The sequence below is a fragment of the Phyllobates terribilis genome, unplaced genomic scaffold (genome assembly GCF_046119375.1).
Source record: "Phyllobates terribilis strain yellow unplaced genomic scaffold, ASM4611937v1 Scaffold_6__1_contigs__length_29720123, whole genome shotgun sequence".
In the NCBI taxonomy this organism is placed as follows: Eukaryota; Metazoa; Chordata; class Amphibia; order Anura; family Dendrobatidae; genus Phyllobates; species Phyllobates terribilis.
Genome location: NW_027362766.1, coordinates 8916209 through 8941613, shown reverse-complemented (window position 1 = coordinate 8941613; position 25405 = coordinate 8916209). Strand labels below are relative to the sequence as shown.

At 57.5% G+C, this 25405-nt stretch overlaps 1 protein-coding gene across 1 annotated transcript; it reads right to left on the bottom strand.

The window, feature by feature from the left end:
* Positions 1–15195: 15195 nt before the first annotated feature.
* On the bottom strand, positions 15196–25113 carry PSMB4 (proteasome 20S subunit beta 4). The gene is made up of 7 exons (XM_073637183.1): positions 24933–25113; positions 16465–16671; positions 15953–16099; positions 15710–15791; positions 15518–15634; positions 15361–15449; positions 15196–15286 (listed from the first exon to the last, which is right to left on the bottom strand). Exons 1-7 carry the CDS (start codon positions 25022–25024, stop codon positions 15274–15276), a joined length of 747 nt encoding a protein of 248 aa, XP_073493284.1. The 5' UTR covers positions 25025–25113; the 3' UTR covers positions 15196–15273.
* Positions 25114–25405: the final 292 nt, after the last annotated feature.

Genomic DNA, 25405 nt, shown 5'->3' with positions numbered 1-25405 from the left:
TACACCGCAGGGGGGGACACTGCCTCCATACACTACACCGCAGGGGGGGACACTGCCTCCATACACTACACCGCAGGGGGGGACACTGCCTCCATACACTACACCGCAGGGTGGGACACTGCCTCCATACACTACACCGCAGGGGGGACACTGCCTCCATACACTACACCGCAGGGGGGACACTGCCTCCATACACTACACCGCAGGGGGGGACACAGCCTCCATACACTACACCGCAGGGGGGGACACAGCCTCCATACACTACACCGCAGGGGGGACACAGCCTCCATACACTACACCGCAGGGGGGACACTGCCTCCATACACTACACCGCAGGGGGGACACTGCCTCCATACACTACACCGCAGTGGGGGGACGCTGCCTCCATACACTACACCGCAGGGGGGGGACGCTGCCTCCATACACTACACCGCAGGGGGGGACGCTGCCTCCATACACTACACCGCAGCGGGGACGCTGCCTCCATACACTACACCGCAGGGGGGTACACTGCCTCCATACACTACACCGCAGGGGGGACACTGCCTCCATACACTACACCGCAGGGGGGACACTGCCTCCATACACTACACCGCAGGGGGGACACTGCCTCCATACACTACACTGTGGAACACGGGACACCGCCTCCATACACTACACCGCAGCGGGGACACTGCATCCATACACTACACCGCAGGGGGGACACTGCATCCATACACTACACCGCAGGGGGGACACTGCCTCCATACACTACACCGCAGGGGGGACGCGGCCTCCATACACTACACCGCAAGGGGGGGACACGGCCTCCATACACTACACCGCAAGGGAGGGACGCTGCCTCCATACACTACACCGCAGCGGGGACGCTGCCTCCATGCACTACACCACAGCGGGGACGCTGCATCCATACACTACACCGCAGGGGGGACACTGCCTCCATACACTACACCGCAGGGGGGACACGGCCTCCATACACTACACCGCAAGGGGGGGACACGGCCTCCATACACTACACCGCAAGGGGGGGACACTGCCTCCATACACTACACCGCAAGGGGGACACTGCCTCCATACACTACACCGCAGGGGGGACACTGCCTCCATACACTACACCGCAGGGGGGACACGGCCTCCATACACTACACCGCAGGGGGGACACGGCCTCCATACACTACACCGCAGGGGGTACACTGCTTCCATACACTACACCGCAGGGGGGGACGCTGCCTCCATACACTACACCGCAGGGGGGACGCTGCCTCCATACACTACACCGCAGGGGGGACGCTGCCTCCATACACTACACCGCAGGGGGGGACGCTGCCTCCATACACTACACCGCAGGGGGGACGCTGCCTCCATGCACTACACCGCAGGGGGGACGCTGCCTCCATGCACTACACCGCAGGGGGGGACGCTGCCTCCATACACTACACCGCAGGGGGGACACTGCCTCCATACACTACACCGCAGGGGGGACACTGCCTCCATACACTACACTGTGGAACACGGGACACGGCCTCCATACACTACACCGCAGGGGGGATGCTGCCTCCATACACTACACCGCAGGGTGGACACTGTCTCCATACACTACGGAGCACGGCCTCCCCTACACTACACCGCAGGGGGGACACTGCCTCCATACACTACACCGCAGGGGGGACACTGCCTCCATACACTACACCGCAGGGGGGACACTGCCTCCATACACTACACCGCAGAGGGGGACACTGCCTCCATACACTACACCGCAGGGGGGGGACGCTGCCTCCATACACTACACCGCAGGGGGGACGCTGCCTCCATACACTACACCGCAGGGGGGACGCTGCCTCCATACACTACACCGCAGGGGGGGACGCTGCCTCCATACACTACACCGCAGGGGGGGACGCTGCCTCCATACAGTACACCGCAGGGGGGACGCTGCCTCCATACACTACACCGCAGCGGGGACGCTGCCTCCATGCACTACACCACAGCGGGGACGCTGCATCCATACACTACACCGCAGGGGGGACACTGCCTCCATACACTACACCGCAGGGGGGACACGGCCTCCATACACTACACCGCAAGGGGGGGACACGGCCTCCATACACTACACCGCAAGGGGGGGACACTGCCTCCATACACTACACCGCAAGGGGGACACTGCCTCCATACACTACACCGCAGGGGGGACACTGCCTCCATACACTACACCGCAGGGGGGACACGGCCTCCATACACTACACCGCAGGGGGGGACACTGCCTCCACACACTACACCGCAGGGGGACACTGCCTCCATACACTACACTGTGGAACACGGGACACTGCCTCCATACACTACACCGCAGGGGGGACACTGCCTCCATACACTACACCACAGGGGGGACACTGCCTCCATACACTACACTGTGGAACACGGGACACTGCCTCCATACACTACACCGCAGGGGGAATGCTGCCTCCATACACTACACCGCAGGGGGGACACTCTCCATACACTACGGAGCACGGCCTCCCCTACACTACACCGCAGGGGGACACTGCATCCATACACTACACTGTGGAACACGGGACACTGCCTCCATACACTACACCTCAGGGGGGACACTGCCTCCATACACTACACCGCAGGGGGGACACTGCCTCCATACACTACACCGCAGGGGGGACACTGCCTCCATACACTACACCGCAGGGGGACACTGCCTCCATACACTACACCGCAGGGGGACACTGCCTCCATACACTACACCGCAGGGGGGACACTGCCTCCATACACTACACCGCAGGGGGGGACACTGCCTCCATACACTACACCGCAGGGGGGGACACTGCCTCCACACACTACACCGCAGGGGGGGACACTGCCTCTATACACTACACCGCAGGGGGGACGCTGCCTCCATACACTACACCGCAGGGGGGACGCTGCCTCCATACACTACACCGCAGGGGGGGACACTGCCTCCATACACTACACCGCACGGGGGGACGCTGCCTACATACACTACACCGCAGGGGGGACGATGCCTCCATACACTACACCGCAGGGGGGACACTGCCTCCATACACTACACCGCAGGGGGGACACTGCCTCCATACACTACACCGCAGGGGGGGACACTGCCTCCATACACTACACCGCAGGGGGGACACTGCCTCCATACACTACACTGTGGAACACGGGACACGGCCTCCATACACTACACCGCAGGGGGGACACTGCCTCCATACACTACACTGTGGAACACGGCCTCCATACACTACACCGTAGGGGGGACACTGCCTCCATACACTACACCGCAAGGGGGGGACACTGCCTCCATACACTACACCGCAAGGGGGACACTGCCTCCATACACTACACCGCAGGGGGGACACTGCCTCCATACACTACACCGCAGGGGGGACACGGCCTCCGTACACTACACCGCAGGGGGGGGACGCTGCCTCCATACACTACACCGCAGGGGGGGACGCTGCCTCCATACACTACACCGCAGGGGGGGACGCTGCCTCCATACACTACACCGCAGGGGGGACGCTGCCTCCATACACTACACCGCAGGGGGGGACGCTGCCTCCATACAGTACACCGCAGGGGGGACGCTGCCTCCATACACTACACCGCAGGGGGGACGCTGCCTCCATACTGTACTCCGCAGGGGGGACGCTGCCTCCATACACTACACTGCAGGGGGGACGCTGCCTCCATGCACTACACCGCATGGGGGACGCTGCCTCCATGCACTACACCGCAGGGGGGACACTGCCTCCATACACTACACCGCAGGGGGGACGCTGCCTCCATGCACTACACCGCAGGGGGGACGCTGCCTCCATACACTACACCGCAGGGGGGACACTGCCTCCATACACTACACCGCAGGGGGGACACTGCCTCCATACACTACACTGTGGAACACGGGACACGGCCTCCATACACTACACCGCAGGGGGGATGCTGCCTCCATACACTACACCGCAGGGGGGACGCTGCCTCCATACACTACACCGCAGGGGGGACACTGCCTCCATACACTACACTGTGGAACACGGGACACGGCCTCCATACACTACACCGCAGGGGGGATGCTGCCTCCATACACTACACCGCAGGGGGGACACTGTCTCCATACACTACGGAGCACGGCCTCCCCTACACTACACCGCAGGGGGGACACTGCCTCCATACACTACACCGCAGGGGGGACACTGCCTCCATACACTACACCGCAGGGGGGGACACTGCCTCCACACACTACACCGCAGGGGGGGACACTGCCTCCATACACTACACCGCAGGGGGGACACTGCCTCCATACACTACACTGTGGAACACGGGACACTGCCTCCATACACTACACCGCAGGGGGGACACTGCCTCCATACACTACACTGTGGAACACGGGACAATGCCTCCATACACTACACCGCAGGGGGGATGCTGCCTCCATACACTACACCGCAGGGGGGACACTGTCTCCATACACTACGGAGCACGGCCTCCCCTACACTACACCGCAGGGGGGACACTGCCTCCATACACTACACCGCAGGGGGGGACACTGCCTCCATACACTACACCGCAGGGGGGGACACTGCCTCCACACACTACACCGCAGGTGGGGACACTGCCTCCATACACTACACCGCAGGGGGGACGCTGCCTCCATACACTACACCGCAGGGGGGGACACTGCCTCCATACACTACACCGCAGGGGGGGACGCTGCCTCCATACACTACACCGCAGGGGGGACGCTGCCTCCATACACTACACCGCAGGGGGGACACTGCCTCCATACACTACACCGCAGGGGGGGACACTGTCTCCATACACTATACCGCAGCGGGGACGCTGCCTCCATACACTACACCGCAGGGGGGGGGACACTGCCTCCATACACTACACCGCAGGGGGGACACTGCCTCCATACACTACACCGCAGGGGGGGGACAATGCCTCCATACACTACACCGCAGGGGGGGGACAATGCCTCCATACACTACACCGCAGGGGGGACGCTGCCTCCATACACTACACCGCAGGGGGGACACTGCCTCCATACACTACACCGCAGGGGGGGGCGCTGCCTCCATACACTACACCGCAGGGGGGACACTGCCTCCATACACTACACTGTGGAACACGGCCTCCATACACTACACCGTAGGGGGGACACTGCCTCCATACACTACACCGCAGGGGGGGGACGCTGCCTCCATACACTACACCGCAGGGGGGACGCTGCCTCCATACACTACACCGCAGGGGGGACGCTGCCTCCATACACTACACCGCAGGGGGGGACGCTGCCTCCATACACTACACCGTGGGGGGGACGCTGCCTCCATACAGTACACCGCAGGGGGGACGCTGCCTCCATACACTACACCGCAGCGGGGACGCTGCCTCCATGCACTACACCACAGCGGGGACGCTGCATCCATACACTACACCGCAGGGGGGACACTGCCTCCATACACTACACCGCAGGGGGGACACGGCCTCCATACACTACACCGCAAGGGGGGGACACGGCCTCCATACACTACACCGCAAGGGGGGGACACTGCCTCCATACACTACACCGCAAGGGGGACACTGCCTCCATACACTACACCGCAGGGGGGACACTGCCTCCATACACTACACCGCAGGGGGGACACGGCCTCCATACACTACACCGCAGGGGGGGACACTGCCTCCACACACTACACCGCAGGGGGACACTGCCTCCATACACTACACTGTGGAACACGGGACACTGCCTCCATACACTACACCGCAGGGGGGACACTGCCTCCATACACTACACCACAGGGGGGACACTGCCTCCATACACTACACTGTGGAACACGGGACACTGCCTCCATACACTACACCGCAGGGGGAATGCTGCCTCCATACACTACACCGCAGGGGGGACACTCTCCATACACTACGGAGCACGGCCTCCCCTACACTACACCGCAGGGGGACACTGCATCCATACACTACACTGTGGAACACGGGACACTGCCTCCATACACTACACCTCAGGGGGGACACTGCCTCCATACACTACACCGCAGGGGGGACACTGCCTCCATACACTACACCGCAGGGGGGACACTGCCTCCATACACTACACCGCAGGGGGACACTGCCTCCATACACTACACCGCAGGGGGACACTGCCTCCATACACTACACCGCAGGGGGGACACTGCCTCCATACACTACACCGCAGGGGGGGACACTGCCTCCATACACTACACCGCAGGGGGAGACACTGCCTCCACACACTACACCGCAGGGGGGGACACTGCCTCTATACACTACACCGCAGGGGGGACGCTGCCTCCATACACTACACCGCAGGGGGGACGCTGCCTCCATACACTACACCGCAGGGGGGGACACTGCCTCCATACACTACACCGCACGGGGGGACGCTGCCTACATACACTACACCGCAGGGGGGACGATGCCTCCATACACTACACCGCAGGGGGGACACTGCCTCCATACACTACACCGCAGGGGGGACACTGCCTCCATACACTACACCGCAGGGGGGGGACACTGCCTCCATACACTACACCGCAGGGGGGACACTGCCTCCATACACTACACTGTGGAACACGGGACACGGCCTCCATACACTACACCGCAGGGGGGACACTGCCTCCATACACTACACTGTGGAACACGGCCTCCATACACTACACCGTAGGGGGGACACTGCCTCCATACACTACACCGCAAGGGGGGGAAACTGCCTCCATACACTACACCGCAAGGGGGACACTGCCTCCATACACTACACCGCAGGGGGGACACTGCCTCCATACACTACACCGCAGGGGGGACACTGCCTCCATACACTACACTGCAGGGGGGACACTGCCTCCATACACTACACCTCAGGGGGGACACTGCCTCCATACACTACACCTCAGGGGGGACGCTGCCTCCATACACTACACCGCAGGGGGGACACTGCCTCCATACACTACACCGCAGGGGGGGACACTGCCTCCACACACTACACCGCAGGGGGGGACACTGCCTCCATACACTACACCGCAGGGGGGACACTGCCTCCATACACTACACTGTGGAACACGGGACACTGCCTCCATACACTACACCGCAGGGGGGACACTGCCTCCATACACTACACTGCAGGGGGGACACTGCCTCCATACACTACACCGCAGGGGGGGACACTGCCTCCATACACTACACCGCAGGGGGGACACTGCCTCCATACACTACACTGTGGAACACGGGACACTGCCTCCATACACTACACCGCAGGGGGGACGCTGCCTCCATACACTAAACCGCAGGGGGGACGCTGCCTCCATACACTACACCGCAGGGGGGACGCTGCCTCCATACACTACACCGCAGGGGGGACACTGCCTCCATACACTACACCGCAGGGGGGGACACTGCCTCCATACACTACACCGCAGGGGGGGACAATGCTTCCATACACTGCACCGCAGGGGGGACACTGCCTCCATACACTACACTGCAGGGGGGGGACACTGCCTCCATACACTACGGAGCACAGCCTCCCATACACTGTGGAGCACGGGACACGGCCTCCATACACTAAAGCGCAGGGGGGACACTGCCTCCATACACTACACCGCAGGGGGGACACTGCCTCCATACACTACACCGCAGGGGGGACACTGCCTCCATACACTACACTGTGGAACACGGGACACGGCCTCCATACACTACACCGCAGGGGGGACGCTGCCTCCATACACTACACCGCAGGGGGGGACACTGCCTCCATACACTACACCGCAGGGGGGGACACTGCCTCCATACACTACACCGCAGGGGGGGACACTGCCTCCATACACTACACCGCAGGGGGGGACACTGCCTCCATACACTACACCGCAGGGGGGACACTGCCTCCATACACTACACCGCAGGGGGGACACTGCCTCCATACACTACACCGCAGGGGGGGACACAGCCTCCATACACTACACCGCAGGGGGGGACACAGCCTCCATACACTACACCGCAGGGGGGACACAGCCTCCATACACTACACCGCAGGGGGGACACTGCCTCCATACACTACACCGCAGGGGGGACACTGCCTCCATACACTACACCGCAGTGGGGGGACGCTGCCTCCATACACTACACCGCAGGGGGGGGACGCTGCCTCCATACACTACACCGCAGGGGGGGACGCTGCCTCCATACACTACACCGCAGCGGGGACGCTGCCTCCATACACTACACCGCAGGGGGGTACACTGCCTCCATACACTACACCGCAGGGGGGACACTGCCTCCATACACTACACCGCAGGGGGGACACTGCCTCCATACACTACACCGCAGGGGGGACACTGCCTCCATACACTACACTGTGGAACACGGGACACCGCCTCCATACACTACACCGCAGCGGGGACACTGCATCCATACACTACACCGCAGGGGGGACACTGCATCCATACACTACACCGCAGGGGGGACACTGCCTCCATACACTACACCGCAGGGGGGACGCGGCCTCCATACACTACACCGCAAGGGGGGGACACGGCCTCCATACACTACACCGCAAGGGGGGGACGCTGCCTCCATACACTACACCGCAGCGGGGACGCTGCCTCCATGCACTACACCACAGCGGGGACGCTGCATCCATACACTACACCGCAGGGGGGACACTGCCTCCATACACTACACCGCAGGGGGGACACGGCCTCCATACACTACACCGCAAGGGGGGGACACGGCCTCCATACACTACACCGCAAGGGGGGGACACTGCCTCCATACACTACACCGCAAGGGGGACACTGCCTCCATACACTACACCGCAGGGGGGACACTGCCTCCATACACTACACCGCAGGGGGGACACGGCCTCCATACACTACACCGCAGGGGGGACACGGCCTCCATACACTACACCGCAGGGGGTACACTGCTTCCATACACTACACCGCAGGGGGGACACTGCCTCCATACACTACACCGCAGGGGGGGACGCTGCCTCCATACACTACACCGCAGGGGGGACGCTGCCTCCATACACTACACCGCAGGGGGGACGCTGCCTCCATACACTACACCGCAGGGGGGGACGCTGCCTCCATACACTACACCGCAGGGGGGACGCTGCCTCCATGCACTACACCGCAGGGGGGACGCTGCCTCCATGCACTACACCGCAGGGGGGGACGCTGCCTCCATACACTACACCGCAGGGGGGACACTGCCTCCATACACTACACCGCAGGGGGGACACTGCCTCCATACACTACACTGTGGAACACGGGACACGGCCTCCATACACTACACCGCAGGGGGGATGCTGCCTCCATACACTACACAGCAGGGGGGACACTGTCTCCATACACTACGGAGCACGGCCTCCCCTACACTACACCGCAGGGGGGACACTGCCTCCATACACTACACCGCAGGGGGGACACTGCCTCCATACACTACACCGCAGGGGGGACACTGCCTCCATACACTACACCGCAGAGGGGGACACTGCCTCCATACACTACACCGCAGGGGGGGGACGCTGCCTCCATACACTACACCGCAGGGGGGACGCTGCCTCCATACACTACACCGCAGGGGGGGACGCTGCCTCCATACACTACACCGTGGGGGGGACGCTGCCTCCATACAGTACACCACAGGGGGGACGCTGCCTCCATACACTACACCGCAGCGGGGACGCTGCCTCCATGCACTACACCACAGCGGGGACGCTGCATCCATACACTACACCGCAGGGGGGACACTGCCTCCATACACTACACCGCAGGGGGGACACGGCCTCCATACACTACACCGCAAGGGGGGGACACGGCCTCCATACACTACACCGCAAGGGGGGGACACTGCCTCCATACACTACACCGCAAGGGGGACACTGCCTCCATACACTACACCGCAGGGGGGACACTGCCTCCATACACTACACCGCAGGGGGGACACGGCCTCCATACACTACACCGCAGGGGGGGACACTGCCTCCACACACTACACCGCAGGGGGACACTGCCTCCATACACTACACTGTGGAACACGGGACACTGCCTCCATACACTACACCGCAGGGGGGACACTGCCTCCATACACTACACCACAGGGGGGACACTGCCTCCATACACTACACTGTGGAACACGGGACACTGCCTCCATACACTACACCGCAGGGGGAATGCTGCCTCCATACACTACACCGCAGGGGGGACACTCTCCATACACTACGGAGCACGGCCTCCCCTACACTACACCGCAGGGGGACACTGCATCCATACACTACACTGTGGAACACGGGACACTGCCTCCATACACTACACCTCAGGGGGGACACTGCCTCCATACACTACACCGCAGGGGGGACACTGCCTCCATACACTACACCGCAGGGGGGACACTGCCTCCATACACTACACCGCAGGGGGACACTGCCTCCATACACTACACCGCAGGGGGACACTGCCTCCATACACTACACCGCAGGGGGGACACTGCCTCCATACACTACACCGCAGGGGGGGACACTGCCTCCATACACTACACCGCAGGGGGGGACACTGCCTCTACACACTACACCGCAGGGGGGGACACTGCCTCTATACACTACACCGCAGGGGGGACGCTGCCTCCATACACTACACCGCAGGGGGGACGCTGCCTCCATACACTACACCGCAGGGGGGGACACTGCCTCCATACACTACACCGCACGGGGGGACGCTGCCTACATACACTACACCGCAGGGGGGACGATGCCTCCATACACTACACCGCAGGGGGGACACTGCCTCCATACACTACACCGCAGGGGGGACACTGCCTCCATACACTACACCGCAGGGGGGGGACACTGCCTCCATACACTACACCGCAGGGGGGACACTGCCTCCATACACTACACTGTGGAACACGGGACACGGCCTCCATACACTACACCGCAGGGGGGACACTGCCTCCATACACTACACTGTGGAACACGGCCTCCATACACTACACCGTAGGGGGGACACTGCCTCCATACACTACACCGCAAGGGGGGGACACTGCCTCCATACACTACACCGCAAGGGGGACACTGCCTCCATACACTACACCGCAGGGGGGACACTGCCTCCATACACTACACCGCAGGGGGGACACGGCCTCCGTACACTACACCGCAGGGGGGGGACGCTGCCTCCATACACTACACCGCAGGGGGGGACGCTGCCTCCATACACTACACCGCAGGGGGGACGCTGCCTCCATACACTACACCGCAGGGGGGGACGCTGCCTCCATACACTACACCGCAGGGGGGACGCTGCCTCCATAGAGTACACCGCAGGGGGGACGCTGCCTCCATACACTACACCGCAGGGGGGACGCTGCCTCCATACTGTACTCCGCAGGGGGGACGCTGCCTCCATACACTACACTGCAGGGGGGACGCTGCCTCCATGCACTACACCGCATGGGGGACGCTGCCTCCATGCACTACACCGCAGGGGGGACACTGCCTCCATACACTACACCGCAGGGGGGACGCTGCCTCCATGCACTACACCGCAGGGGGGACGCTGCCTCCATACACTACACCGCAGGGGGGACACTGCCTCCATACACTACACCGCAGGGGGGACACTGCCTCCATACACTACACTGTGGAACACGGGACACGGCCTCCATACACTACACCGCAGGGGGGATGCTGCCTCCATACACTACACCGCAGGGGGGACGCTGCCTCCATACACTACACCGCAGGGGGGACACTGCCTCCATACACTACACTGTGGAACACGGGACACGGCCTCCATACACTACACCGCAGGGGGGATGCTGCCTCCATACACTACACCGCAGGGGGGACACTGTCTCCATACACTACGGAGCACGGCCTCCCCTACACTACACCGCAGGGGGGACACTGCCTCCATACACTACACCGCAGGGGGGACACTGCCTCCATACACTACACCGCAGGGGGGGACACTGCCTCCACACACTACACCGCAGGGGGGGACACTGCCTCCATACACTACACCGCAGGGGGGACACTGCCTCCATACACTACACTGTGGAACACGGGACACTGCCTCCATACACTACACCGCAGGGGGGACACTGCCTCCATACACTACACTGTGGAACACGGGACAATGCCTCCATACACTACACCGCAGGGGGGATGCTGCCTCCATACACTACACCGCAGGGGGGACACTGTCTCCATACACTACGGAGCACGGCCTCCCCTACACTACACCGCAGGGGGGACACTGCCTCCATACACTACACCGCAGGGGGGGACACTGCCTCCATACACTACACCGCAGGGGGGGACACTGCCTCCACACACTACACCGCAGGTGGGGACACTGCCTCCATACACTACACCGCAGGGGGGACGCTGCCTCCATACACTACACCGCAGGGGGGGACACTGCCTCCATACACTACACCGCAGGGGGGGACGCTGCCTCCATACACTACACCGCAGGGGGGACGCTGCCTCCATACACTACACCGCAGGGGGGACACTGCCTCCATACACTACACCGCAGGGGGGGACACTGTCTCCATACACTATACCGCAGCGGGGACGCTGCCTCCATACACTACACCGCAGGGGGGGGGACACTGCCTCCATACACTACACCGCAGGGGGGACACTGCCTCCATACACTACACCGCAGGGGGGGGACAATGCCTCCATACACTACACCGCAGGGGGGGGACAATGCCTCCATACACTACACCGCAGGGGGGACACTGCCTCCATACACTACACCGCAGGGGGGGGCGCTGCCTCCATACACTACACCGCAGGGGGGACACTGCCTCCATACACTACACTGTGGAACACGGCCTCCATACACTACACCGTAGGGGGGACACTGCCTCCATACACTACACCGCAGGGGGGGGGACACTGCCTCCATACACTACACCCCAGGGGGGGGGGGGACGCTGCCTCCATACGCTACACCGCAGGGGGGGGGGACACTGCCTCCATACACTGTGGAATACGGCCTCCATACACGGCGCCGTACGGGACGCGGCCTCCATACACTGCGCCGTTTGATACAGCCTCCATACACTACACCATACCGGACACGGTCGCTATACACTATGGGATACAGCCTCCATATACTCTACTCTGCAGACCACAGCCTCTATATCCTCCACCGCACAGGACACAGCCTCCGTGCAGTATACGTGGGACATCAGGCTTGTTTTCTCATCAGTCAGCGACTTATCGCCTCTGTGGAGCCATTTTTGTCAGGTGTTTCTCAGGCTTCTACCGAACATGAACCTCGGACCGCGTTGGTGCACTAGATTTCCATAGACTTGGATTGCAGAGTTTGACCCTACACCACAATCATGGATGAACGAGGATTAGTGATGAGCGAGCATGTATTGTTAACCCTTTCGGCGAGCACGCTCAGGTGTTTGCCGAGTATTTTTCGGCGTGCTTGGCCTCTATATTAGTGTCACTGCTGTTAGACAGCTGTGACACATGCAGGGATTGCCTGTTTCTTAGCGTGCTTGCCGAAAGGGTCAACAATACATGCTCGCTCATCACTAACAAGGATCTTTTCTTTGGAACAGTTAGTACCTACACACACTCGGACATGTGAACAGCGACGTAGACTAATGTTTTTCATCCGTGACGGCTGAATGAGGGCGAACCTGTGCGTCTTATTGTTTTCTCAACCTTCTCCGGCTTATGTCCTGGGGGCACTGCTCATCTGACGGAGCATCATCTAAGGATCTACAGATCGCATGTCTGTGGAGCAGGAGCCAAGATGGCGTTGATGATTGTTCCAGGTTGGCGTGACCCTGAACACCCGTCATCTAATTGAGGCTGAGACGGAACGCCGATGGCTGTAGACGAGGGGATTAAATGCTCGGAAAGCGTTTTACTCCAGTAGTAACGTCTGAGACACAATGTCCCTGGTGTCAGGAAGCCACAGCCATGGCGGATGGCAAATTTGTCCCCTTATTCCTTCCACAATTACCATTTCTCCCTGGCAGCTGATCTTCTTCTTTATGTGGATTCACCAGATCGTTAGTAGGTCCTGTGCTGTTACCATGTGGGGGGGGGGGGGGGGGGGGCAGTAATACCTGGCGGCTAGACAGAAGGCCAGCAACTCATACCTTCCGGCAGGTCCGGACCCAGTCTGGTCAGGGACAGTGTCAAGATCTCAGCCCAGTAAGGTCACATCGAACCACCCGCTGTGATATCTTCAGCAAACAGCTCTCTGCTGCCAGTTATTGGAAAACTAAACCATGAGAGTATGGTATATACACCTCCAGATTCCAACACATGGAGTATATGTACAGTATATATTCCTTGTACGATCACTAACTTCACGATAACGTAAGAAAGATTATTAGCAGCCACTACCAGTCAGGTTTTATACAGGCTGACTGGAGGCTTCGTTTTGGTTGCAGTTTATAGAACAGAACATTTTATATTTAATCCAAACCGATAGGCAGTGTTTATAAATAGAAAAAAAATTCTACAAAACAGTACAGAATATACAGTCACATAAAAGGATAATACAAGGAAACTTACTAGCCCTGTTGTCACTGCAATGGCTTATGATCTAGGGAGGGAGGCGCTCCAAGGAATAAACGGACAGCACCTACAGTGAACTGTGCCTCCACGTACTGACAAGCCCAAAAGTTGTCATTTGCCTTTTATTATCTCCTAAGTTACACCCACACCCCCTCCCATCATTACTCCTACAGTGTTGGGACTTTTCTGTTTCAGAAAATTATGAGATTCCAAAGCAAAGATATAAATCAATTTAGGGAAAGTCGCATGTACTCGATATCGATGTTATATTCTGTAGCTTGATTTTATCTTTAGAGACCAAATATGCCAGGTGTAGCCTCGTCTATCAGGTCCGTATTCAATTGACAGGATTCTGGTCATCATGCAGAAACTTGAAACTATGCTTTGCATTCATCACGTTTCCAAAAATATGATTTTCCTATCTCTTGGCTCCACGCAGTTCATGCAAACCTCCCTTACCTTTCTGGTGAGCAGACAAAGAAAATCCCAAATCTTTAGGCCTTAGGGCTAATTTACTATGTGCGGAGAATGATAGAAAAGTACGACGCAGACGACGAGATGCCATTACCATAAACAGAGGCTGGGTTTCAGATTTATTTTTCACAAATATATAAAAAAAGCAGCAAGAAGAATCAGTCACAGGAAGCTGCAGCCACGTCTCATTCAAATCCACTGCAAGAAAAGGAGCGAGTGTGATTAGCGTCATATACGGCTTGTTATTACAGAGGTGGAGGGGCGCGTCTAACCTGATCAGATGTGCGATCTCCCAGTTGGTCTCTGAGGACAGTGGCCCCTCGATCTCCACTCCTTTCTCTGTGACGGTGGCGATTTCATACTGTAAGGTAGGAAGCAGTTAGTCCTCTGCAGCACCCAGAGCTCGGACCGCTAACGCCAATGACTTACTCTGTTGTAGGACCTGGCGTCTCGGTAGTACAGCACCTTCATACAGCGCTCTATCAGCTGCCGGGCCTCGTCCCGCGTCAGGGTGGGCTTATTCTCCACCACGTCTCGCATCAGCGGCTGCAAAAAGAAGCGATAACTAAGAGTGGAAGCCAACCTCCAGCAAACCGCTCACTTCCCGAGACTTCCACATACCTGAGCCAGGTAAGCGCCAAACCCTGTGGCTATTGTGGGGGATTCATAGGCAACACCAAGCTTGTCTACATAACCCAGGAAACTGCAGAGAGACAACCAGGTCACTATAGGGCGGCCCCTCAAAACTGGCAGATCATAGGCACACAAGGTCTGTGACCAGTGTTAGGCCCACAGCCTATATACAGGATAATATCTGCACAGTCCCTGGAAACGAGGGCCAGCTCCGGGCAGCGCTGCACTCACCTCTCTCCTTTGTAGAACCCCCCCAGCACCACAGTATTCCACAGAGGGTTCATCTTGCTCCTGCGGTTGTACATGACACGGGTGAGCCACGAGTGGACGGCCTTAGGACTGTAGTTGTGCCCATCGCCAACCAGCTCCTCGTCAATCCTGCGATACAGTCAGCTCATTACGCGAGGCCCAATCCCAGCCCACACTCCCCCAGCACCCCATGACGAGACATCATATTCTCCATTACTCCAGGACACCAACAGGTGGATATGGCAAACCCTTTTGATCACCGGATCTTTTCATACGGAGGAGCGCGGATATCTATGCACCTTTCTTTTGCCATATCCACCTGTTGACGGACCTTGGAACCCCGATTTGTGCTGATGTTGTCTGCGGCTCTCTACACAAGGGCCTACAACTCTACGAGGTGAGCAACTTATCTGCATATCTTATTGTCATTTGGTAACGGCACCATCTGCGCCCCTTTCTCCATTTCTTTTTCCTTATTACTCCAGGATACTTACACCATCTGGTCGAGCACCTGCTTCAGGTACTGGTAGTCGGCGTAGTCTCCGGACGCCCCCAGCATGGTGCAGGAGTTCACCTTCATTATCCTGGAGATGTTGCGGAATCTGGCCAGCGAGCCATACGAGCCCAACATGTCCGCAGCGATCATCACCCCCCCATCAAACTTCACCCCCAGAACTGAGGTCCCCGTCACCATCGGATTCCTGCAAAGACCAGAGCTGCAGTGTCAGACACATCATGTATATCGTCTATAGGTACAAAGAGTATATAGAGATGTGGGGGATGGTATATAGGGCAAGTACACTGCTCTACACCCACATATACAGCATATAATGGTATGCAGCATATATACAGGGATATAGATAGAACTGTATACACAGGATATACAGCAATACACACATGACTGATGTAGAGCAGATCGTTCTATTGTAGTGCTGAGTACCTGTACATACACGCGTGGGGTATACAATATACCCCGTACCTGTGCATGAGGAGTGGTGTATAGGGACCCGTGTATAGGTGGGGGGGAGCGGGTCTACAGGGACCCGTGTATAGGGAGGGGGGTAGTGTACAGTGACCTGTGTATAGGGGAAGGGGGGTGTACCAGATGTGACAGACAGTCGCCCTGCAGTTGGTTGCAGAAGATCTTTGGTTTGGCATTACAGACACCTTCTTAGGTCTGCCTCACTCTAGGATCCAGTGGCTACCTCCCTCCTCCTAACTGACACCCAGGCCTGGGTGTTTAAATACTGTTTGCTACAGGGAGGTGCCGGTGACAGTCACATGTTCCCTTGTGAAAGCTTGGAGCTATTGCTCTCTGCTTACATCCTCCCTGGAGTTAGGAGGACGTGTGGTGTAATCTCTCGGCTCAAGCTAAGTTACTTCCCCCGTGTTGGTGTCTCTTGTGGTCTTTAGTTGTTAGTGGGGACTGACTAGTGCTCATCCCACCCTTCACTATCCAGGGCCAAGCTTTAGGGAAATACAGGGTTTAGGTTCCTGTGTGGCAATTGGTGAGGAACCAATATAGGGACGATAGGGGAGACAAGGTGATATCAGATCAGCCCAGGAGGTCTCCACTCCCCCTTTCCCTAGCATCTGGGCTCCCTTCTCGTCTTCCCTTCGTGTTGCACTTAATGTCACACAAGGTGTGAGAAAGACTTAAAGGCCGTGCACATTTGGAGGAAAAAAAAACCTGACACTTGGGTTTGTGTATTTTTATTTTTTTTTCCCAGTCGTGCCCCCCCCCCCCCCCTCTTCGCCCTTGGTATGGGTTTGGTTGCAGAGCGGCTGCGTGGTCTATCTCTGGAGGTGAATGACCTCCGCTGTGAAGTACAGCAGCAGCATCAGCGGCTACAAGTCGCTAATGTGGGGGTCTCTGCGGGTAGGCCTGTCCTGCCTGAACCCAAGGTTGCCCTCCCAGACAGGTTTTCAGGAGGTAGGGACAGGTTTTTTGTATTCAAGGAGGCCTGCGAAGTGTATTTTAAACTTCGTCCTTACTCCTCTGGAAATGAGGAGCAACAGGTTGGAATTGTGATCTCTCTATTGCAGGGAGATCCTCAGTCATGGGCGTTTTCGTTACCGCAGGCCTCGGTTTGTCTCCAGTCTGTAGAGGGGTTTTTTGGGGCCCTGGCCCTCATCTATGATGACCCTGACTGAGTCGCCTTGGCTGAGTGTAGGCTATGTCGCCTTCAGCAGGGGAATCGGTCCGTGGAGACGTACAGTTCAGAATTCCGTAGATGGCGACGGATTCCAAATGGAAGGACTCAGCCCTCAGAAGCCAATTCTGTGAGGGTCTTACTGAAAGGTTGAGAGATGCCTTGGCTGTATATGAAACCCCTCAGTCCTTGGAGGCTGCCATGTCGTTGGCCATACATATTGATAGATGCCTTCGGGATAGACGGGTGAGACCACCTTCTCCGGGGCCTTCTTGCCGGGATTATGTACCTCTGCCGGGGGAGCGGTCTGGCGGTGAACCAGTACTGGAGGAGATGGAGGAACCCATGCAGTTAGGGGGTGTCTCTACATCATACATTTCGCGAACATTCGCAAGAAAAAAGGCGTATGTTTGTTTTTTTGTGGGAAAAAGGGACATTTTATTGGGGTCTGTCCTTCGATTCCTAAGCAAAAGGAGACTATTAACCCTTGGTAGTCTGAAGTTGGATAAGGAAGCGGTGCAATTATCGCCAACCTGCAGTTCCCGGTTTGTCCTGACAGCAAAGGTGGTGCTAGAGAGCAAAACCGAGAAAATGTCTGTTTGTTGACAGTGGAGCCAGAGTCAGCATGGGTGATGCGGAGTTTGTGAAAACTTATGGTCTTGCTTGCTGTACTTTAGCTAAGCCTATTCCCATCCTCGCCATCGACTCAACCATTTGCACAAAAACATTAACTCAGATGGTACATATTGTAAAACTGAGGGTGGGGTCAGTTCATTGTGAAATAATCCCTTGCTATGCCCTGGACAGTCTTCCCACCCCAATTATTTTTGGTCTTCCCTGGCTGGTGAAACATAATCCGTTGGTGGATTGGCAAACCGGGGAGATCATTGAATGGGGAGATTACTGCCATGAGAACTGTTTAGATAGTTCCCTTGCTACTGTCTCTACAGAAATATGACCTGCTTTTCTGTCTGGTTTTGAGGACGTTTTTTCTGAGACGGGGTGTCAGGATTTGCCGCCTCATCGTTCTTATGACTGTCCTATTAACCTGACCCCCGGAGCTAAAGTACCAAAGTCCAGACTGTATAATCTTTCTGGTCCTGAGAGAAAAGCCATAAATGATTTCATTGTGGAAAGTCTGGAGAAGGGACATATCAGACCCTCATCTTCGCCCGTGGCGGCAGGGTTCTTCTTTGTGAAGAAAAAAAAAAGATGGCGGTCTACGTCCCTGTTTAGATTTCTGGGAATTAAATCAAATTACCATCCGTGATCCATACACTCTTCCTCTGATTCCTGATTTATTCAGCCAGGTTGTGGGAGCTAAGGTATTCTTCAAGCTGGATTTAAGGGGGGCCTACAATATGGTTAGATTCAGAGAAGGGGACGAATGGTAAACTGTGTTCAATAACCCGGAAGGGCATTTAGAGAGTCTGGTTATGCCTTTCCGTCTGACCAATGCACCTGCGGTATTCCAGCATTTCATGAATGAGATTTTCCATCATTTAGTGGGCAGGTTTGTGGAGGTCTATCTGGACGATATTTTGGTTTATTCACCTGATTTTGAGACTCATCGGGGGCATGTTAAGCAGGTGCTCCAGATATTAAGGGATAACAAACGTTATGCCAAACTAGAAAAATGTGTTTTCGCTGTTCAGGAGGTGCAGTTTTTGGGGTACTTGTCGTCATCTTCAGGTTTTCGGATGGATCCGGAGAAGATCCATGCAGTCCAATGTTTTCTGGGTTTTACTAATTTTTACCAGAAATTCACCCAAAATTACTCCATAATCGTGAAACCCCTTACTGACAGAACTAAGATGGGGTCAGATTTTTCCAAATGGTTGGATGCCTCCCTCCTTAAAGAACTGTTTTGCCACTGCACCTATACTCAGTCAACCCAATGTTTCCCAACCCTTTATTGTGGAGGTTGATGCGTCGGATGTCGGGGTTGGGGCTGTGTTGTCTCAGGGTCCATTCCCTAGTAAATGGCGTCCATGCAACTTCTTTTCTAAAAAATTGTCTTCGGCTGAGAGAAATTATGACGTGGGTAATAGGGAACTTTTGGCGATCAAATTGGCGTTCGAGGAATGGCGACATTGGTTGGAGGGGGTTGTCCATCCTATTACTTTTATTACTGACCATAAGAACCTGCCATATCTCCAGTCAGCTAAACGTCTCAACCCTAGGCTAGCCAGATGGTCTCTGTTTTTTACTAGGTTCAATTTTGTTGTCACTTTTCATCCAGGAGTCAAAAACGTCAAGGCTGCTGCTTTATCCCAGAGCTTCCCTGGTGGTGGTGACCATGAGAACCCTGTCCCGATATTACAGAAAGGGGTAGTCATTTCAGCACTGCATCCTGAACTGGAGGGTGAGGTGTTGGAGGCTCAGGGGGACGCCCCTGGATCCTGCCCTTCAGGAAGGTTATTGGTACCATCTAAACTGCACCGCAAAGTAATTAAGGAACATCATAACTCTGTGCTTGCTGGACATCCAGGTGGTAATGCCACCGCAGACCTCCTCTTTAGTAGTTTTTGGTGGCCGGGGTTGCATCAGGATGTGATTGAACGCATATCTGCTTGTAGTATTTGCGTTCTAAGGTTTCGCATACCCGTCTGGTACTCTTCTTCCGCTACCTATCCCTAGTAGACCATGGACACACTTGTCCATGGATATTATTACGGACCTACCGGTTTCAGCAGGAAAAACGGTGGTTTTGGTGGTTGTAGATAGGTTCAGTAAAATGGTTCACTTTGTCGCATTACCTGCACTTTCAAATGCCAAGACTCTTGCTCAGGTGTTCATAAATGAGATTGTGAAGCTTCACCGGGGTCCCTCCGATGTGGCGTCAGATCAGGGGACCCAGTTTGTTTCCAAGTTCTGGAAGGCATTCTGTTCTCGACTGGGGGTGCAGTTGTCCTTTTCCCCTGTCTTCCACCCTCAGTTGAATGGACAGACTGAGCGCGTCAATCAGAATTTGGAGACCTACCTCAGGTAGAATCATAGAATCATAGAATGGTAGAGTTGGAAGGGACCTCCTGGGTCATCTGGTCCAACCCCCTGCTCAAAGCAGGATTCACTAGATCATCTCAGACAGATGTCTGTCCAGCCTCTGTTTGAAGACGTCCATTGAAGGGGAACTCACCACCTCTCGTGGCAGCCTGTTCCACTCATTAATCACCCTAACTGTCAAAAAGTTTTTTCTAATATCTAATCTGTGTCTCCTCCCATTTAGTTTCATCCCATTGCTTCTAGTCTTTCCTTGTGCAAATGAGAATAAAGATGATCCTTCTACAATGTGACAGCCCTTGACATATTTGTAGACAGCTATTAAGTCTCCTCTCAGGTGTTTTGTCTCAAAAATTAGGAGGATTGGGCATCCTACTTACCGCTGGCAGAATTTGCCATTAATAATCGTCAAGAATCCACTGGCAGGTCAACGTTCTTAGTTGCAGACGGTTACCATCCACAATTTGGTACCTTTAGTGGGGAGGAGCATCGGGAGTTCCTGAGGAGGAACGTTTTGCTTCGTCGCTCTCCTCTGTGTGGCAGGGCGCTCTGAGTAATTTAAAGATCGGAGACAGGTAATCGTATGGCCGACAGAAAATGCTTGCCAGGTCCGGACCTGTGAATGACTGTGTGGTTGTCTACCAGGAATATCAAGTTGAAAGTCCCTTCTTGGAAGCTGGGTCCTAGGTTTATTGGTCCCTATAAAATAACTGCCGTCATTAACCCAGCAGCGTTTCGTCTTGAGCTTCCTCAGGCCCTTAAGGTCCACAATGTTTTCCACAGGTCCTTACTCAAGAAATATGTGGAACTGCTTGAGTCCTCACCCCTTCTGCTGCCCCCAATAATGGTTGATGGTAATCTTGAGTTTCAGACTTCGAGGATTGTGGATTCTAGTCTCCAACGTCATTCCCTACAATACTTGGGGCACTGGAAGAGTTATGGTCCAGAAGAGGGAATGTGGGTTTCAGCATCAGAGGTGAACACTCCCAGGCTGGTTCGTTCATACCACACCTCTTATCCTGAGAAACCTCGTCGTGAGTGTCCGGAGGCCCCTCGTAGAGGGGAGGGGTACTGTCACAGGTGTGTCAGACAGTTGCCCTGCAGCTGGTTGCAGAAGATCTCTTCAGGGACCTGTGTGTATTGGGGGGGGGGGGTGTACAGGGACCTGTGTGTATTTGGGGGGGGGGGGGGGTGTACAGGGACCTGTGTGTATTGGGGGGGGGGGGTGTACAGGGACCTGTGTGTATTGGGGGGGGTACAGGGACCTGTGTGTATTGGGGGGGGGGGGGGGTACAGGGACCTGTGTGTATTGGGGGGGGGGGGGGGTACAGGGACCTGTGTGTATTGGGGGGGGGGGGTACAGGGACCTGTGTGTATTGGGGGGGGGGGTACAGGGACCTGTGTGTATTGGGGGGGGGGGGTACAGGGACCTGTGTGTATTGGGGGGGGGTGTACAGGGACCTGTGTGTATTGGGGGGGGTGTACAGGGACCTGTGTGTATTGGGGGGGGGTACAGGGACCTGTGTGTATTGGGGGGGGGGGTACAGGGACCTGTGTGTATTGGGGGGGGTGTACAGGGACCTGTGTGTATTGGGGGGGGTGTACAGGGACCTGTGTGTATTGGGGGGGGGGGGGTGTACAGGGACCTGTGTGTATTGGGGGGGGGGGGGGTGTACAGGGACCTGTGTGTATTGGGGGGGGGGGGGGTGTACAGGGACCTGTGTGTATTGGGGGGGTGTACAGGGACCTGTGTGTATTGGGGGGGGGGTGTACAGGGACCTGTGTGTATTGGGGGGGGGGGTGTACAGGGACCTGTGTGTATTGGGGGGGGGGGTGTACAGGGACCTGTGTGTATTGGGGGGGGGGGGGGTGTACAGGGACCTGTGTGTATTGGGGGGGGGGGGGTGTACAGGGACCTGTGTGTATTGGGGGGGGGGGGTGTACAGGGACCTGTGTGTATTGGGGGGGGGGGGGTGTACAGGGACCTGTGTGTATTGGGGGGGGGGTACAGGGACCTGTGTGTATTGGGGGGGGGGGTACAGGGACCTGTGTGTATTGGGGGGGGGGTACAGGGACCTGTGTGTATTGGGGGGGGGTACAGGGACCTGTGTGTATTGGGGGGGGGGGTACAGGGACCTGTGTGTATTGGGGGGGGGTACAGGGACCTGTGTGTATTGGGGGGGGGGTACAGGGACCTGTGTGTATTGGGGGGGGTGTACAGGGACCTGTGTGTATTGGGGGGGGTGTACAGGGACCTGTGTGTATTGGGGGGGGGGGGTACAGGGACCTGTGTGTATTGGGGGGGGTGTACAGGGACCTGTGTGTATTGGGGGGGGTGTACAGGGACCTGTGTGTATTGGGGGGGGGGGTGTACAGGGACCTGTGTGTATTGGGGGGGGGGGTACAGGGACCTGTGTGTATTGGGGGGGGGGGTACAGGGACCTGTGTGTATTGGGGGGGGGGGTACAGGGACCTGTGTGTATTGGGGGGGGTGTACAGGGACCTGTGTGTATTGGGGGGGGGGGTGTACAGGGACCTGTGTGTATTGGGGGGGGGTGTACAGGGACCTGTGTGTATTGGGGGGGGGGGGTGTACAGGGACCTGTGTGTATTGGGGGGGTGTACAGGGACCTGTGTGTATTGGGGGGGGGGTACAGGGACCTGTGTGTATTGGGGGGGGGGGGTACAGGGACCTGTGTGTATTGGGGGGGGTGTACAGGGACCTGTGTGTATTGGGGGGGGTGTACAGGGACCTGTGTGTATTGGGGGGGGGGTGTACAGGGACCTGTGTGTATTGGGGGGGGGGTGTACAGGGACCTGTGTGTATTGGGGGGGGGGTGTACAGGGACCTGTGTGTATTGGGGGGGGGGGTACAGGGACCTGTGTGTATTGGGGGGGGGGGGTACAGGGACCTGTGTGTATTGGGGGGGGGGGGGTGTACAGGGACCTGTGTGTATTGGGGGGGGGGTGTACAGGGACCTGTGTGTATTGGGGGGGGGGGTGTACAGGGACCTGTGTGTATTGGGGGGGGGGGTGTACAGGGACCTGTGTGTATTGGGGGGGGGTGTACAGGGACCTGTGTGTATTGGGGGGGGGGTACAGGGACCTGTGTGTATTGGGGGGGGGGGGTGTACAGGGACCTGTGTGTATTGGGGGGGGGTGTACAGGGACCTGTGTGTATTGGGGGGGGGTGTACAGGGACCTGTGTGTATTGGGGGGGGGTGTACAGGGACCTGTGTGTATTGGGGGGGGGTGTACAGGGACCTGTGTGTATTGGGGGGGGGGTACAGGGACCTGTGTGTATTGGGGGGGGGGGTACAGGGACCTGTGTGTATTGGGGGGGGGGGGTACAGGGACCTGTGTGTATTGGGGGGGGGGGTACAGGGACCTGTGTGTATTGGGGGGGGGTGTACAGGGACCTGTGTGTATTGGGGGGGGTGTACAGGGACCTGTGTGTATTGGGGGGGGGGGTACAGGGACCTGTGTGTATTGGGGGGGGGGGGGGTACAGGGACCTGTGTGTATTGGGGGGGTGTACAGGGACCTGTGTGTATTGGGGGGGGTGTACAGGGACCTGTGTGTATTGGGGGGGGGGGGTGTACATATATACTGCATTTCCTGAAAATGAAACTGAAAGCAGTGAGTTATAGATGATGAGAGGATGATGGTGGCTATGGGGGCACAGCGGCCCCTGTGGAGCACACATGCAGCACTGCCGGGGCCCCTCGCATTAGTGGGGTGTGGGCAGGAAGTTTCGGGGCCCCTTCCCCCATCTGCCGGCGCCGCCCTCCAGGGCCCTTGTACTCACAGCGTGTGTCTGTAAGGCCCAAGCCCCGGAAAGGAGTGCAGCTCTCCGGGCGCCGGTCCTCCGGGAAACAGCCGCATCTCGCTGCCCATCATCCTGTCTGCAGACAATGACACTGCGCCTCTGCAGGAACAAGCCTGACGTCACCTCCTCCCCGCCGCCTGACGTCACTTCCTCCCCGTCGCCATGAAATGACTGGCGAACGGGGCGGGGCTGAAGTGGTGCCAACCGCAATGTGCAGGCTGCTGTGTGCTGAGAGTGAGGGGCTTCATGAGTGGTGCAGACCCCCATCTGACAGGCAGTGTAATGATGATGACGGGGTGTGGTCCCTGCTCAGAGGACAGATCCGTCTGCTGGGAATCCGGGGACTTTTCACCCCATCTATGGCGTCTGTCCCCGCCTGCCGAAAGGAATGCTGGGAGATCGGTGAGCAGTGAGGAGATGCAGATGCCAATGTTTCGGTTACTTCAGGCCTT